General features: G+C 40.3%; 1 protein-coding gene across 2 annotated transcripts in view; it reads right to left on the bottom strand.

Annotated features, from left to right (window-relative positions):
- Nucleotides 1-2040: 2040 nt before the first annotated feature.
- Nucleotides 2041-17798, bottom strand: part of MAP3K8 (mitogen-activated protein kinase kinase kinase 8) — a 55960-nt gene continuing 40202 nt past the window's right edge. For both annotated transcript variants that reach the window (XM_039363808.1, XM_039363817.1), the window contains 4 exons: nucleotides 9316-9422; nucleotides 8492-8644; nucleotides 5237-5483; nucleotides 2041-3304 (listed from right to left, as the gene is read on the bottom strand). In XM_039363808.1, coding sequence (XP_039219742.1) covers nucleotides 3174-3304; nucleotides 5237-5483; nucleotides 8492-8644; nucleotides 9316-9422 — 638 coding nt within the window. In that variant the 3' untranslated portion in view covers nucleotides 2041-3173. The remainder of the gene's footprint in view (nucleotides 3305-5236; nucleotides 5484-8491; nucleotides 8645-9315; nucleotides 9423-17798) is intronic.

The raw sequence follows: 17798 nt of genomic DNA, 5'->3' as shown, positions 1-17798 counted from the left end.
GATCCATAAAGCCTTGATTTTATCATGGCCTGATCCATATTCAATTAAGAAAGGGCAAAACATTATCTCAGGTATGATTGATTGATCTATCTACCCAGTACTTTTTATTCTGATTTGCACCTTCGAAGAACCAGAAGTCTTCCCTGGGTGTCTTCTGGACCATCTAATAAGACACTTTGCATCAAATAAAAGACAATTTAATATATTAAGAAACTGTACAAGCCAAATATGATAATGATAATCGTCTTCTACTGATGCTCTTCAATAGCTTGATTTTATATTCAGGCAGTACCATACAGCTATCAAAACTAGTAGCTACCGATAAGTCTCTAGTTCTTTTTTAAATCCACTAAATTGGTGACATCAAGTTTGATGCCAATAAAATATATAATTTAACTATGCATGCAAGGCATTGTTGCTCCCTTTCTCTTTGATGATAGGTATTATATTTCTATTTAAATGATAGTAATTGTTCCTAAATTTTTATTTGTATAGGACCAAATTGTATATCTATACAGTGGGTATAATTGGTCCTCCACCTTATTCCAGCTGTCCTTTGCCACAAAAATGCTGGATTCCAGTTTGAAGTAGGAATATGGTCATTGTAGGAATTCACACCAGAACCACACCACACACCACTCTAAATTGTGACCTGAGTGCCATGTTTCTTTCAGAATATGAGTGACGGATTTGAGCATGTTTTTAAAAAATGTGAATGAAAAATCTAATATAGACTATGATCACAAACCTCTACTCAGATATGTATTTCACGACACAAATAATATTTTCAGATCATCTTATGTTTGCTAATTAACATATAATAAACCTATGTATAAAAAATGCATAAGGCAATTAGCCTGAATGTTTGATAGATCAGATTTAAGAAAAATGCAAAATTTGTTTGCAACAAGCTAAATCAACTTGTAAATATAATTTACAATTACATTTGTTCACAAATGCCACCCAGAGTTTCTATGAGATAGGCAGTCAATAAATTTAATTTAGAACCAATTAAGTAATGCCTAATCTAAACTTCACTTGAGTCAAGTCTTATAGAGTGACTCTCTTGCCAATTTATCTGGACTTCCTTTTGACCTGTTACTTCCAAAGAAGTGGATACCACTTGGTAGATTGTCTTTGATCTTGGATCCTTGTCATTCTTAACTTCAGACATGTCTCTGTGTGTGTGCGTCTGCGCACGCGCACGGAATGGGACAACTCACTATGGCCAACTCACCATGGCCAACTTGCTGCTGGACAATTTAATAATTGAATTTATTTAAAATAATTAAACATTATTTTAATTTTTGTTATTCAGATTTCATTTTGTCCCTCCTTTGGCATTCTTTCTTTAATGATTCTATTCCACCACTTCATTGATGCTAGTATAGTTCTTGTCCTGCAACAAGTTGTCCTGTTGGCCCCTGTGAGTTGGCCATAGTGAGTTGTGCTGTAGACAAGGGGCCTTTACTTAGTATCAGCTTGTGATCTTACTTGTGAAGGGAGAATTGGACTCAAATGGCTCCCATCTTCATGACCACCAACTAGACTAATATTGTGGTGGGGAAAACAGGAGGCTGTTCTCATTTGGAGGGGATTAGGTGGCCTAAAGCCAAAAGCATTGATTTTCTGTAGTGGTCCACTTTTCTCCAACATATTAGCTTTCCTGAAAAACAGAACTTTTTAAGACTTTTGTGTATTGCTTTATATATTGCTTTAATGTATATTGTAATATTTTGGTCTGATTATTCTGCTTTATTATTGTGAACTGCCAAGAGTCATATAATTGCATTGAGATGTAGATTATGTGGATGGTAAATAGATAGATAGATAGACAGACAGACAGATAGATAGACAGAAAGACAGACAGACAGATGTGGAAGACAGAACTTGACCACCCTTTTTGTCACAAGAAGCTTCCCTGTGATTCTCTAGAAAATCCAGAAGTTAAGTAACAGTCTCTGAAAATTTGCCCTCCCAACAGCTTTGAAATAAACATGCTTAACAACAAAAGAGAAATGGAACAAAACAAACTAATAATTTCATATCACTTTCACAGTAAATATGTTTAATAGAAATTTATTATTTTTTACAATAGCTGATTCAGGAATTAGGACTTCAAGAAATTTATACAAATGCATTTTACATACAAAGACATTTAAATATAAAATCTAAACCATGATGTTATTAATCACTCTATTTATAACATACATAGTATGCCTCTTAAAAAATAGCTTAATAAACTACTAAACTGTTTTATAAAAGTTGATATATTCATCCCACAGGATGTACAAAGCTTTGTTCTTGAACCAGTTTTACTATCATTCAAAACACTGTTTTAAATGTACTCAAATCTTCAAAAACAAAAGGAGGTATTTTTCCCATAGGAAATAAAACAATCATAACACCTAACTACATGTCTATTTTTAACACATAGTTCTTAAATTAAATTAAGCTCACCCTCATGAGCATTATACAATGTATTAACATTCAAATAGCCTATGATTACAGTTACTAAGTCTTTGTGTAATTTACATTCACATGACAGAATTTATCTCAAGAATTGGCATAGTTCCCATTCATGCCAAAGAACTATTTTGATAGAAAATATTTGCAGCCAGCATGGGGAACAGGCATTTTGACAATTCTCTGTCTAGCAGCTTGATAATTAAAAATTTAAACAGGAGGTGCAAGTCACAATAGGGGTTTTCTTCCTCAAACCAGTAGATATACATGAATTAAACAATACATATTAATTAGGAAACTAGGTGATGTTGAATTCAGTCTTGTTCTCTTGGAAATGTTCTTAGCTTATGTACAGAATTCTTAAATTTGCCACACCCTCAGTCTGAAAAAAGGAGGTCATTGCAACAGCACTGAGAGTTAGGAAGTATGACAAAAAAGTCTCAAAATATTATTTAAAAAGGAGATGATTATTTCACTTGATAATCAAAGCAAACCAATCAGTGTAACCGTATTAAAAATCAGTTACCAGAGCACTGGGATGGGGGAGTGATTAGAAGTAGCAACGGAATTCATCCAGTACAGTACATTCATTAAACATTGTTAAGAGTTCAAAGAATCCAAGCACAGCCAATTAAAGCTTTTCTCTCTCTCCTATCCTTCTATATATATAGTATTCCTGTTCAATTCCACATGAGAGATCCTCAAATCTAGTCATAATCTAATGCTGTTGGTCCCCGGACAATATTAAAGTAGCCAGCTAATGCTCCAAGGTCTATATATAATGAACGCTGTCTCCTGAGCAAATCCGATTCCTCAGTAATCCCAAGACTTGAAGAATCTAACAAGGAAAAATTAAAGGACAAAATATATTATACACTAGAAAAGTAGTTTCAGAACAATTAACTATGTAGACTGGGGGTTCTCCATCTCTGGAGATTGGTCAATTACCGTTTCAGGATGCATTAATTGGTTTTCCTCCACATTGCAAAGAATTGGACTAATTTTGTGGTCCCTCCCAATTCCACAGTTCTGTGATTCTATGGTTTATGAGCTCCTCTCTTTCCTCTATAAATAAGTAGAGGAATTGTATACATAATGATGGCTCCCAATTAAGATAACTTCAAAGAGGAAGATAAAGTTTTACTCTTGTTAGCTAAACATTATCATCAACTAAATAGATGTTTGTTCCTTTAGCAAGCCTTAAAGTATTCTTCATTAAATCCCTCCTTGGCATCCACTAAATGTATAATGAGCATGAGAAATAATTAATTTTGTAAATTAATTACAAAATTAATTAGGGATGAGCACATTTCTAATGAAGTTTTATATCAAATATAAAATAGAGCTTTATGTGAGCTGATGCAGATTTGTCTTAGCTCTGTCAGAACAGGAATTATTTGACAAACGAATACAAGAAAATCAGGAATGAAGGCCACAATTATTAAATAAAAACCATATTGACCTTACATTGGCTAGGAGAAAAGTAACCTGATGAACTATGAAATTTACTTCTGACTGCACTGTTAAAAGACATTATTGACAAAAATAATGAAGTTCTAGGAAAATGAAGGCGACAGGCACCGCAACCAACTGCACTCAGGTTTGTCTTCTATTATGATTAATAATAATAATAATAATAGTAAAGTTGGAAGGGACCTTGGAGGTCATCTAGTCCAACCCCCTGCTCAGGCAGGTAACCCTATACCATTTCGGACAAATGGCTGTTTCTTCTTAAAAACTTCCAGTGTTGGAGCATTCACTGCTTCTGGAGGCAGGTTGTTCCACTGGTTAATTGTTCTCACTGTCAGGAAGTTTCTCCTTAGTTCTAGGTTGCTTCTCTCCTTGGTTAGTTTCCACCCGTTGCTTCTTGTCCTGCCCTCAGGCGCTTTGGAGAATAGCTTGACTCCCTCTTTTTTGTGGCAGCCCCTGAGATATTGGAACACTGCTATCATGTCCCCCCTCGTCCTTCTCTTCATTAAACTAGACATATCCAATTCCAGCAACCGTTCCTTATATGTTTTAGCCTCTATCTTTGTTGCTCTTCTCTGTACTCTTTCTAGAGTCTGAACATCTTTTTTTACATCATGGTGACCAAAACTGGATGCAGTATTCCAAGTGTGGCCTTACCAAGGCATTGTAAAGTGGTATTAACACTTCACGTGATCTTGATTCTATCCCTCTGTTAATGCAGCCTAGCACTGTGTTGGCCTTTTTGGCAGCTGCAGCACAACGCTGGCTCATATTTAGGTGATTGTCCACTACGACTCCGAGGTCCTTCTCACAGTTACTACTATTGAGCAGTTACTACTATTAACCATTTTTAGAAAATAATCTAATATTCCATATTCTGCAGAACATTATAGATAGTCCTTGGGTTATAATGGCAATCCAAGTATTAGGATTGCAAGCATATGACTGCAGGAACATTGCAATGACCAGAATTCTGAGGATCCAATATAAGTTCCCGTCATTCAGTCCTATGGCAAGTTTGAATAATTGCTGAATGAGTGATTGTAACCTGAGGACCACTTAGATTACACAATTTTGAAAGCTCCAAAATACTTGAGATTCCTAGATGCCAATGTGAACTGATTTTGCGGAATGACACACTTCATCTAAAGCCTTTTCAATTAAGAAGGATTCTGCCTTGCACTTAAATATTGGTCTTGCTGGCTCTCAGACTTTTATTACATGGCTAGGGAAGTGCGTGGGTCTTTGTTATAAGGACTGAAGTTGTCTGGAAGCAGCTGGAGATAAGAGCAGATTATACCTGAAATATTCTCAGAGAGTTCCGACTCATTTTTCTCCAGCAACTTCTTTCGTGCAAAAAGAGCTGAGTCCAAACTCTGACACCGAGGCTGTTCCTCCCGTGATGGGTGCAAGGCTTCATGTTTGAGCAATTCTGTAGCCGAAAGTCTCTGGTTGGGATTCCTTTCAAGAGCAGCTTCCAATAATTGTCTCATATTAGCACTGCAATCCTCAGCAATGTCCTCAAGTGGCGGAGCCTGTTTATGGATCTATCAAAAGAATGTTTAAAAAAGGAAGATTGAAACATGGTGCTTAAGAGGAGGCAGGAAAAAGTTCCCTAGAGTTGCACGAATATATGCGTGCTGTAAAGTTACCGCTTTAGGAATTTCCTTTCTCTGATTCACAGGTTGGAAAATGGTCATTCTACTCCTGAGACAAAAAGCCAGAAGAATTCTGGAAGCAGAGCTAGCTTCACATTAAAACTTGCCCCCAAAATAGGAACAAAGCACAACCTCCCAAGGCATAATTTGCCAGCTTTGCAACTGGAAATACTTAAATTGGTTTCAAAGTCAGGCAGGACTTGTATATGTGAAAGTCTATATAGAAATATTGAATATATTTTTAATGTTCTATTTCTGATTGTATAATTCTGCCTAATTTTAATCAACTAAGCTTTGAACCAATTTTCATTACATTCAAAAACAGTACTGATGAATTTTATAGTTCTGGCTGGTCAAGTTTAGATTCTGTAGAGCAGTGCTTCTCAACGTTTGTGTGACGGCGACCCCCGTCACACAAATGTGTCGCGCATGCGCCGCCCCATGCACGGCGCTGCCCCCATGCACGGGGCGGTGCCGCACGCATGCGCGGCGCCTCCATGCGCGGCGCGCATGCGCGGCGGCGCCCCCTCGAGGGGGAAAATGGCGGATTGCCTTGTTTGGCGACCCCCGAGAAATGGTCGATCAACCCCAAATGGGGTCGCAACCCATAGGTTGAGAACCGCTGCTGTAGAGAGACAAGTAAGCTGAATTGCTCAGAGCTGCTTTTTAAAAATTCATCTTTTGCTTGCAAATTTCTCAGCTTGTAGTTTTTATCTCCCTCCCATGCAGATCAACAAAACATCTTCATTCTCCAAATTGTTCCCATATCCACAATCCTGTTGAGGTTTGTGAAGTTTTACACAATGGGAATGCAAAAGGCCTGAAAGGTATCACAGCAGCATCCCAGCTTCCTTCATAGATTCATATCCACAATGTTTTGTTTTCACTATATTTCAGTAGTCAAACCTCCCAGGACTAAGTATACTTCTATTTTTTTCCCAAGCCAAATACCAAAAATCTCCCCTCTGACCTTAGTTTTCTGTGAATATGAATGTTAACTCTATGCTGCTTGGTACATAATTATGGGACCACCATCTCAGTTGTCTGGATTGAATACAACAGAATAGCTATGATTATCTCTAATACAATGGAAACATGGGAGTTCCCAATCAACCAGTTGGGGAAGGTTTTACACAGAAATTTAGATTGTAGTGGTGCTGAGAGGCCACTGCTTAATCCTTTTTCCTGTGCTACTTGACAACTGAAGTTGTCTCTTCCCCAGGGTTGGACTAGCGGGTAATCACACATTTGGAAGGAATTTTGGAAGCTTTCAAGTTTGACTCCTTGCATATTTAAAGAAACGCAAAGCAACAATCCTTTCCACCACACCCAAATGCACACATACATATGCATACAAACACATCCCACCAAGAAAAGCAGTGTTTAGATATCTATGAGAATAGAGGATGATAAGCATGAATATACTGCACGCAGAAGCATGGATTAGAATCCTTCTTTAAAGAAACAGGATGGGTACTTACCGTGTTTCCCTGAAAATAAGACCTACCCCAAAAATAAGCCCTAGCCTGATATTTTGGGGTGGGCCTTATATAAGCCTTATCCCCAAAATAAGCCCTACTTATTTGCTAAGGCATGAGGTGAGGCAAGGTGGGGGAAAGTGGGGAGCTGGTGGGGGAAGTGGGGAGCTACCCCACGTACCCTACACCCACTTACCATGCCACAGGGCTGTTGCTGCTGCCACAAGGTGTGTTCCGCTGCCATGGCTGCCACTGTGAGGCGTGTCCTGCTGTTGTTGCCACCATTGCAAGATGCATTGCACCACTGTGAGGTCCGTCCCGCTGTTGTTGCCACAGCCATGAGGTGTGTCGCGGCATGCACCTCGTGGCGGTGGCAATACCAACAGGATGCACCTCATGGCAGCGGCACCAGCAGCACCAGGATGCACTGGGTGCATATGTGGTACACAGAAGCAAAAGCATGGCTTTTCCAATGTGCCCTTGTGAACTGAGATTAGAATGAGAGAGACAAGTAGACCTTGACATATGACTGCGATTGAATCCAGAATTATATTTGTAAGTTGTTCTAGCTTTTAAGCAGATCACCATGTGACTGCGCCCAATTTCTTGCAGTGGTTGTAACATGAACATGATATTTTTAGGCAAATCCATTATCCCAATTAAGTGTTTTTTGTTTCTAGCAAAAAAGGTAATTAATCATAGTCACAGAACCAAACAATCTATAAATGCAGGCTGATCACTGAAAAACGATCATGTGATGAGTAACCCTGGCCATTTTAGCCTTGAACTGTTGCTGAACAGCCAGTCAAAAATTGAGGATCACCTGTACCCCAGAGCTTGGCATGAACCTATCAGTTGATTTGTATTATAAGGCATTGTATTTCAATGATTGGCATATGATTTAGATTAACTGCAGTTACTATTTGGTATACTTAAAATATTGATAATATGATGATTATTGTATGTTATTTATCATACCTTATTGTCTAAGCCCGTTCAGAGGTAATAAACATATAATAAACAATAAGCAATGTAGTTGCCAACTCACGTTGCCTCATATTTTGTTTGGGGTTAGGATTAATGAATGCAAAACTCTAATGCTGGAAAAGAAAGTAGATTTCCCAAATATACCCTAGATTTTCAACAAATCCTACCATACTATGGTTTTCTTCCAGTTCTGCTGCTAAACACACCCTGCATGATACTGAGAGCAAATCAACACAGTTCCATTTCTAAAAACCTCATCACGTTTACAAAACCAAAAGGTTTTACCCAATTATCTAACCCAGTGTTTTTCAACCTTGCTAAGTTTAAGATGAGTGGACTTCAACTCCCAGTCTGCACTACTATAAAGTCTATAGAAAGAGGTTGCCAATTGGCAGCTGAATATCTATTGGACAATCAATTAAATAAACTTACTATGTAGAGATAGGAGGGATAGGCTGCACGAGGATATCGACTGACCCATGGTGGAATGCCAGTTTGCATGTGGATGATGGTTGTTCCTAGGCTGTAGATGTCAGCTTTTGTATTGTGGCCTCGGCAGAGAATCACTTCTGGACTCATGTAAATCTGCAAATAAAATCCAAAAGAAAATTAGCTTCTGTGACAACTATACCCTGGAATCACCTTTAAAGCCAAGCAGTTTGACCTAGAAGGTTTTTTTAAAAAAATAATCTTTGCCTTTTTTGCTGATCTCACTAAAAAGCCATGCAAAATTTGAACATTTGCTCAGAGAAATAGGAGAATTGTTGGTGCCAAATTTGGCTGCCAATTTTGATGCAGTGATGCATGGTGAACAAAGGGCAAGAAATCATAACAGACTATCCTATTTAAGATTTAATAAAGATTTATATTGATAATAATGACCAAATGTGTAGGGCGGCTTGCTTCTGTTTGAACCTGTCTAGATCTGAAACACACTTCTGTAGTGTTTCACTGGTTTTCTTTTACCATTAGACAAAAGGATGCTGGTGCAATTCTATCCAATAGGAATGTTTAGCTAGTATCAATCTTGATAAATTCTAAATGTTATGTCTAAGCTGTTTAACCACACTATGGTGGTTATGCATAATAAACTGGAGAAGATGGATAGAGGGGGTTGGACTAGATGACCTCCAAGGTCCCTTCCAACTTTACTAATATGAATATTTCCATTATCCAGGGTTCCATCTCATTCTTCTGCAATTACTATGATACAGAGGGGGCAGCGATAAGGCTATCTTCTCATGGAGAATCATTACCTCTGTTCCTCGAAGTTCTTTGGGATAGTAAACATCTTCTGTCATTTGAACACTAAGCCCAAAATCCACTAAAACAGCTTTGGTAGACATGAAAACAATGTTGCTTGCTGGAAATTAAAGGAATAAATGAGGATTAGGCTATGGAGGGAACACATTTTCACTTTTAGTTTAACACAGAAAATAATGTACAGGCAGGAATTAAAAGGAAAGCAATTATTAAACAGGCACACAAAGCATGCAAAAATACACTTGAGACTTCTTCTACCAGTGATTCCTAACTGGATGGAAAAAAGTCATTATAGCTATTTTGCCCCATTTCCTGCACTTGGATCAGTTTGTAGATGGATTATTTGATGTTGAGCTGCATATTCCATACAGAATGGGGCTTCAAAATACATCAGAAAGAAGAGGTAACAGAGATATCTCGGTAGAGGTGGGCTTCTGACCTTGGTCTCATTGTCCCCTTATGTCACTGTCCCTCTGAGAACCGAATTATGGGTTTGAAGAAGCTCACAAGGACAATTCCAAGTTAAGAGACTTCCTGGGCATCCGGTGAGACCCAAGGTATGACATACTCGTCACAAACCCATTTTGGTGGACTTCAGCAACAACCTGAGCCATTGGTAGACATAATCCACTCTTCAAGAGTTTCACAACATTCCAAACTTTGTGGGGATTGTGGTCCTAAGGCAAATTAAAATTCTGAAATCTGAAATATCTATTTTTTAGATAGCCATAGCATTTCACATGGATAACCCATGACTGTCTTTGAAATTATCTAAGTTTAAAAGTAGCCCCAGTGGCAATGATGATGGGAGAACTTTATATGTTGATGAGAAAAAAGGGAGAAAGAGAAATATGATCACTCTCTTCCTCCCCATTCTCTCTTCAACTAAATCATGGGGAGATCAATTTAAACAGGAAATCCCAGTGGCAAGCAAGAGATAAAGGCTCATGTCAGGTAATGTATGTGTCTGTAATTCAGAAAGTTGAATAGTTGTTGCATTTACATTTGGGGACACTCAAACAACAAAGTATAAACAGGAAACTGGATCAACCAATCACCATACAGGACATGCATCTTCATACAACATGTAACTGAGATTTAGGAGGTCTGCATTTGCAACTACTCTTCCCTTATGCGTCAATGGCTACACTGTTTTGGACAAGCTAAATCAAGCTTAACTGTCACTTATTTTAGTCAAAAAGGAGAAGAATTTATTTAGTGATCAAAATCCTGTATCTTCCTCATCATGGGTGGTGTTCTTGGGGCGTCTCTGGTTCAAATACCAAAGTGGTTCTTTAGCAATCCCCTCATTGTTGTGTTAAGAGTAAGTCCTCTCTTAGTGCAGGATGATGAACGATTATGAGATAACATAAGCACAAGTGCATGACATATTTTGCATAGTCTACAGCTCAGATTTCTGATTCCCGCTTGCCGAATAGTAGCATTTCAATGCTATCACATTCCTCCAGCCTGCAATCCTTCAGATGCATTTAGGACTACAATTGGATTGAGAAATCTAGAAGGTACCAAATTGGGGAAAACTGACTGGCCTAAAATATATTTTTAGAATGAAGTAGACCTAAGGTAACAAGGAGCAGAACTTTTCTCAGAAGGATGGTGAATATTAGAACTTCCAAAGGTCTTTCCTCATGGCTGAATTCAAGTGCTATTTACTTCAGCCTCTACTGTTACGCAATTCTCTACCCAAATTGCCAAACTCTATCCTGCTTCTTCAGTAATGCATCTGTTCTAAGTCACTGCTACATGGCACTGTCCTAGTTTTGGATGGTACAGTGTGATAATCAAACCATTCGGTCAGTTCCTCCAGTTTTACTGCCTTCTTTTACTTGTCATCAGCCAGGAAATTAAAAAAAAAAAAAAACTTTTGTCATCTGTAGAGTTACAACAAGAAAGGGGCAGGTCTGGCAGTTCCTTCCTGTGTCTTTCTCTATGCCCCATTCTTTCCTAACTCAAGCTGAACAAAGTAAAAAATAAACAGAAAGGAAGCTGTGTTAGAAGCAGCTCCTTTACTTAGGAATTTTCTTCCTTTCTTTGTGTAGCAGGGAGTGTGTATAGTAGGGACAGTCGACAGTGGGGTGTAGTGCTAATCAGCTGAGCAGCTTGGCTGCGGGTGTCCCAGGGTCTGATCACCTTGCACCACTTCCAGAGGGATCTCAGGGAGATCCAGTTGGGGCAAGGGAGAGGCAGGAGAGCCCAGCTGATTGGCAGCCCCTATCACTGCAGGCACCTGGGTGATTGCCCGGCTGGAGATGTCCTGGGACTATGGCACTCAGTATGGCAGGACTTGGGACAGTTGCAGGAAGCGATGCTCAGCCAGTGGATGATCACTGGGCAGACAACCTGCCAGAAATTAGGAGGGAAGGGATGGCCCAGGGGACGAGGATATAAAAGGAACAGGCATGTGGCACAAAGGGGGAACAAAGGAAGAGAGAGGTAGAAAAGAAAGAGAGACACAGAGAGACAGACAAATGGAGAAATGGCAGGAGGCAAACAGAGATGGGTGCAAAGTAAACATAGGAAGAGGAGAAAGATGGGACCTGCCACCACCCCATCACACGATCCCTGCTTGGTGGGGCTGCACAGGAGGCAATGGGGGGAGAGGGGGGGAGGGAGGGAGGGAGAGAAGCCACCAGGCAAATGGCTGAACCAGTGCCTAGAAGGAGCACCAGATACACCAGGCAAGTAAGTGACCCAGTGAACAGAGAGGGTGCCAGATGTACCAAACAACAGCAGAAATGAGCTGATCCATATGAGTGGGTGAGTCAATGAACAGAGGAGGTGCCAGATGCAATGAAGGACAATGGAAGTGAACTGAGCCAGGTGAGTGAAGCTGCCTAGGTGAGCAACCAGATTGGGCTAAGGGACAGGGCAAGGGACAGAGCAAGAGACCTTGAGACGTCAGACCAGCAATTGGGAGTGGGGAAGACCTACTGTAATTGTCATGGGGAAAGGACAGAGGGATCCAGACTCTAGCAGTCCTTTCAGGAGTGGAATTACATGTATATGGGCAACAACTGCTATTCCAGAGTTTACCATGCTCTCTTAAAAGGGGGATGAGGAGAAGAGTTATGCTAAACCAGACATGTCAAACACAAGGCCCGGGGGCCAGATGCGGCCTGCGAAGTGGTTTCATGTGGCCTGCGAAGCCATCCTGGAAACAGTGAGGGAACGGCCCCCGCTGCCTTGACCCTGGCCCAGGCCAGCTGGGAGCCAAGGTACAATTTTGTGGTGGCCATCTTGGCACTTGCCCCAGTGGACCATGCCTTGGCACTTGCCCCAGTCCCACCCCCTTCTGCCAGAGACCCTCAGATCTGTCCCACTCCTGCCCAGGCCCCGACAGGCACCCTTGACGCGAATGTTGTAGAACTGGCCATGCCCACCAGTAGCCACACCCATTCCATCCACGCCCACTCAATAGGCTGCACCCACTCTGGCCACACCCACCTGCCCTCCCCAGGGCAACCACAATACTGATGCAGCCCTCAGTGAAATTGAGTTTGATACCCCTGTGCTAAACTAAGTGATCACCTTAATCCTGGCTGGGCAGTCAAGTGGAGTTCTGAAGATCTAAAAGAACCGCAGTGTAATGCTGTCCTGCAGAATGTTAAGGAGGGCACATAAGAGGAAAAGGAGCATGTCCATTATCAGTCTGAAATAGTCCCATTCTGATCCCAGCCTCTATTTGCCACCTGACTTTATCCTGGATATATACAGCAAATTTTGCACATTTGATGGCTGCTTTTGGATGTTCTTGGTTTTTAGATGCTCTTGGTTTATGAGGGAAAAACAGTACAGGTAAGAATAATTTAAGTCTGTCTCATTCATGAATTGGACATGACAGGAAGGCAACATCAGAGGAAAATGGCCCAAAAAACAGGGCATCTTTGTGTCTCAGTCAGATGTATGTGAAGAAAAATCTGGAGTTTCCATCTTTGAATACAAAAGAATAATAAAGTTGTGATGGGCTACAGGAGTAGGCATAGAGGCATAGAATCAAGATCACCCAAAGTAGTAGTACCGCTTTATAAAACCCTAGTAAGACTACACCTGGAATACTGCAGCCAATTTTGGTCACCATATCACAAAAAAGATGTTGAGAGTTTGGAAAAAATTCAGATAAGAGCAACTAAGATGATTAAATTCCTGGAGACTAAAACATACGAAGAATGGCTGCAGGACTTGGGTTTGGCTAGTCTAAAGAAAAGAAGAAATAGGGGAGACATGATAGCAGTATTCCAGTATTTGAGAGGCTGCCACCAAGAATTTCTTGTTTTTTATGCCTCCCTATCCCTTCAGAGGCTTCTCCCTCCCTCCCTCCCTCCCCCTTCCCCTCTCTTTTCCTCCCTCCCCCCTTACCCCTCCTCTCTTCCCTCCCTCCCCCTCTCTGTGTCTCCCTCCCTCCCCCTTCCCCCTCCCTCCCCCTTCCCCTCTCTGTCTCTCTCTCTCTCTCTCCCTTCCACTCTCTGTCCCTCCCTCCCTCCCTCTCCCCCTTCCCCCCTCTCTCTCCCCCTCCCTTTCCCTGTCTCTGTCTGTCTGTCTGTCTCTCTCTGCTGACATTCAAAAATCCAGTGGATGATGTTTATCTTGGCATGGAAAGCATCAGGAGACATTCCGGGGAGGAAAAATGTGGTAAAAATCCTTGCAATTGAAAGCATTTCATATCTAGCTTTTATGAAATGCTTTTTAGAGCAAGAAAAAAATCAATTCATACTAGAACAGAACAGAATAGAGCTGGAAGAGACCTTGGAGGTCTTCTAGTCCAGCCCCGTTTAAGCAGGAGGACCTATACCATCTCAGACAATTGGCTGTCTAGCCTCTTCTTAAAAATCTTCAGTGATGGAGCGCCCACGATTTCTGGAGGCAGGCTGTTCCACTGGTTAATTGTCCTCACTGTCAGGAAGTTTCTCCTTAATTCCAGGTAGCTTCTCTCTTTGATCAGTTTCCAACCATTGTTTCTTGTCCTACCCTCTGGTGCTTTGGTGAATAACGTGACCCCCTTTTCTCTTCAGAGACCTTTTCTTTTTCTGGGCCTGGAAATGCCCTTTTAAGTATAGATAATCCTCAATTTAAGACCAGTCACTTAATTATCTATTTTCAAAGTTATGATGGGTGAATACCCACCCCATGATTACATGATCACCATTTATGTGCTTGGCAATCAGTCAGCATTTGTGGCAATTTTCACATCTCATCATCATTCAATCTGCAATCTTTTTTTGCCGTTTTTCTGCTATTTACTTCCAGTTTCCAGCAATGCCAAAGGGAGAAAATGGATTAACTTAAATGACTAAAGCATTTGTTTAGCAGCTGCCTCAAAAAAAAGAGAGTTAAAAAAATAGATCTGGTCATGTGATGCCTCAGTTTACGACTACAATGATTTATGAACCTATTACAGTAAGAAGTCAAGGAAAACCTGTACTCTAAAGCAGAATTGTACATTTGGAGTTTTTGGATAAATTTCAGGAAATGAAGTTATTTGGGATAATCAACACTACAATGACAGATATCCCCTCCCACCCCATGCCAAATATTACTGAATTTTGAACAAAGGCCTTTCATGCAGTTAAACTCCTTTGCAAGTATCTGCCTAAACCAGCATGGCTGGCTCAGGAATTCTGGGAGTTGAAGTCCACGAGTCATAAAAGAGCCAAGGTTGCTTACCCCTGGCCTAAACCTTATGATCCAGAGCAACTCAATACCCTCCAGGAATGCTAGATGTTTGTAACTTTCAACCAGGGGGTCCAAAGGACAGAGAAAGTAATTCTTGCAGATGAGAGAAAGGAGAGATCAGTTCCAACTTCAGTGTTCCTGCTTTTGTCATCTGTCATTCATGAATAACAAAACTTCCACTGCACACTTTATGCTATGCCATAATGTGGTTTATTTGATTTTGGCCTACAGTATTCTGTGTAAAATTAGCCAATCGTGTTTGTAACATGTGGTTGTTGTCAGGTTAATAATAATAATAATAATAATAATAATAATAATAATAATAATCCCCCAGTGAGGCACTACCTTGACGTGGTTGTGGGGCTTGTGTACTCTGAGGAAGATGAGAGCTATGCCAGAGGTTCAACCATACTGGACAGGTCTCATCACAGGAGTCAGACAAAGAGTGTCTCTCCCATAAAAAATATGGTGAGACGTAAATTTCAGAATGCCATAACGGCTCGGACGTCGCCCGGGTTAACAAGGTCCGCACTAGATATTGGAGTTCCTGGATATCTGGTGAAAAATGGGTTACAGGACTCAGGACTGTTGGCTGAGCAACCAGGGCCAGCAGCTGCAGAACTACTGGAAGAAAAGGTGTTTACCCGTCGCAGATACACAGTGATGGAAAACAAAGAAATAATGATCTGTTACTACAGATCAAGTCCAACAAGCGAGGATATCTAAAACGAATGCACCATTCTGGAAAGAACAACATCCAGAATCAGAAATAACAGAACAGAGACTAGCAGATCAACGCCGATTTATAACACGAAATAAAGTATTCACAGAAACAGAATTGGACGAACTGCAAAGGTTTACCCAGGGCAAAGAAATCAAAGCCTTACCAGAAGTAATTCAGAATGTAGAGGCAAACCAGGGGGAGTTGGCAGTGAAGGAATCCAGCAGAGATATACAACTGTTCTCATTTGGAAACCAGGCACCTCTTCCTCAGGAAGAACAAAACCCTCTAACTAAAGAAATAAAAGAATTGAAACAAAGAATAACTGAGCATCTAGAACAGCACAAAAACAACAGAATAAGGCTGCCTGCATTGAAGCTTGTTCCAAAGAAACAGCTAGCACAAGCATTAAAAGATGCAAATACTGCAATAGCAAGTATAAGCACCAATTCACTGCAAGAAACAAACCAACTAATGTACAGCACAGCTGCAGTTATAACAGAATACCTGGGATGTAAAATCAACAAAAAAGAAAAACAAACAAACAGTGCACCACAAAAATGGAAGGTTAGACTAGAAAATAAGATCAGCAAGTTAAGATCACATGCAAGCAAGCTAGAACAGATGAAAGAAAAGAAGCTGAAGAACAAGAAGACCAAAGAATACCTAATCAAGAAATACCACTTAGAAACAAGGAAGATCAAGGAAGCACTGGAAATAATAAAGCAACAAATAACAGCTATAGCCAGGAAAATCAGTAGATATGAAGCTCGAATTGCAAACTATAGGCAGAACCTCCAATTTCAATCCAATCAGAAACGTTTCTACCAATCCATCAATGGAGAAACTGCAAGGAATCAGTCAGTACCTGACAAGGAAGAAACAGTGCAGTTCTGGAAGCAGATATGGGATAACCCAAAGAAATACAACAAGGATGCGGCTTGGTTAAAAGAGGTGGATGCAAATAAAACAGAAGTTGAAATGAAAGAACTAGTAATAACAACAAAAATGGTAGAAAAAAGAGCAAAGAAAATCAAAAATTGGTCAGCACCAGGTGAAGATGAACTGCATGGGTTTTGGTTGAAACATCTAACTGTTATACACCCACTCATTGCCAAGCAGTTCAACAATATACTACAAGGAGGAGAAATTGAAAAGTGGCTAACAACTGGGAAAACCTACCTAATAATGAAAAATCCAGCAAAAGGGGCAACACCAGGTAACTACAGGCCAATTACCTGCTTACCAACAACTTTCAAATTACTAACTGGTGTGGTAGCTGATGCAGTACAACAGCATCTAGTTGAAAACAATCTCTTTCCACCTGAGCAGAAAGGAAACCGCCCCAATAGCAGAGGAACAAAAGATCAACTCCTAATAGACAAAATGATCTTGGAAAACTGCAAGAGAAGGAAGACCAACCTGAATGTGGCATGGATTGACTACAAAAAGGCATTTGACTCTCTGCCACATGATTGGATAATAAAGTGCCTAGAAATAACAGGAGTCAGTAGAAACATCAGAAAATTTGTGCAAAGATCGATGGCACAATGGAAGACACAGTTGCAGATCAATGGTGAGAGGCTGGGAGAGGTTAATATCAAGAGAGGAATATTTCAAGGAGATTCATTATCACCATTACTATTTGTTATTGCACTGTTTCCTCTGTCAACAATACTGAATAACTCAGGACATGGCTATCAAACATCAAAAACATCTGCAGACTATCCCACCTCCTTTACATGGATGATCTGAAGCTGTATGGAAAAACATCATCTGAAATAGAATCGCTGCTCAACACTGTCCGTATATATAGCCAAGATATTGTAATGGAGTTTGGCTTGGACAAATGTGCCACACTTACTATCAAACAAGGAAAAATAGTGAAAACTGAAGGAATCAAGATGCCCCACGAAAATAACATTAAGAGTCTGGATGAGGAAGAGTACTACAAATACTTGGGTATCCTTCAAGCTGACAACATCAAGCACACTGAAGTCAAGAAAAAGATTAGAGGTGAATACATCAAGAGAGTGAAGAAGATCTTAAAGTCCAAACTCAATG

The sequence above is a fragment of the Crotalus tigris genome, unplaced genomic scaffold (genome assembly GCF_016545835.1).
Source record: "Crotalus tigris isolate CLP2741 ecotype Arizona unplaced genomic scaffold, ASM1654583v1 scf7180000017591.2836849, whole genome shotgun sequence".
In the NCBI taxonomy this organism is placed as follows: Eukaryota; Metazoa; Chordata; class Lepidosauria; order Squamata; family Viperidae; genus Crotalus; species Crotalus tigris.
The sequence above is the reverse complement of the archived record's forward strand: the minus strand, read 5'-3'. Positions and strand labels throughout refer to the sequence as shown.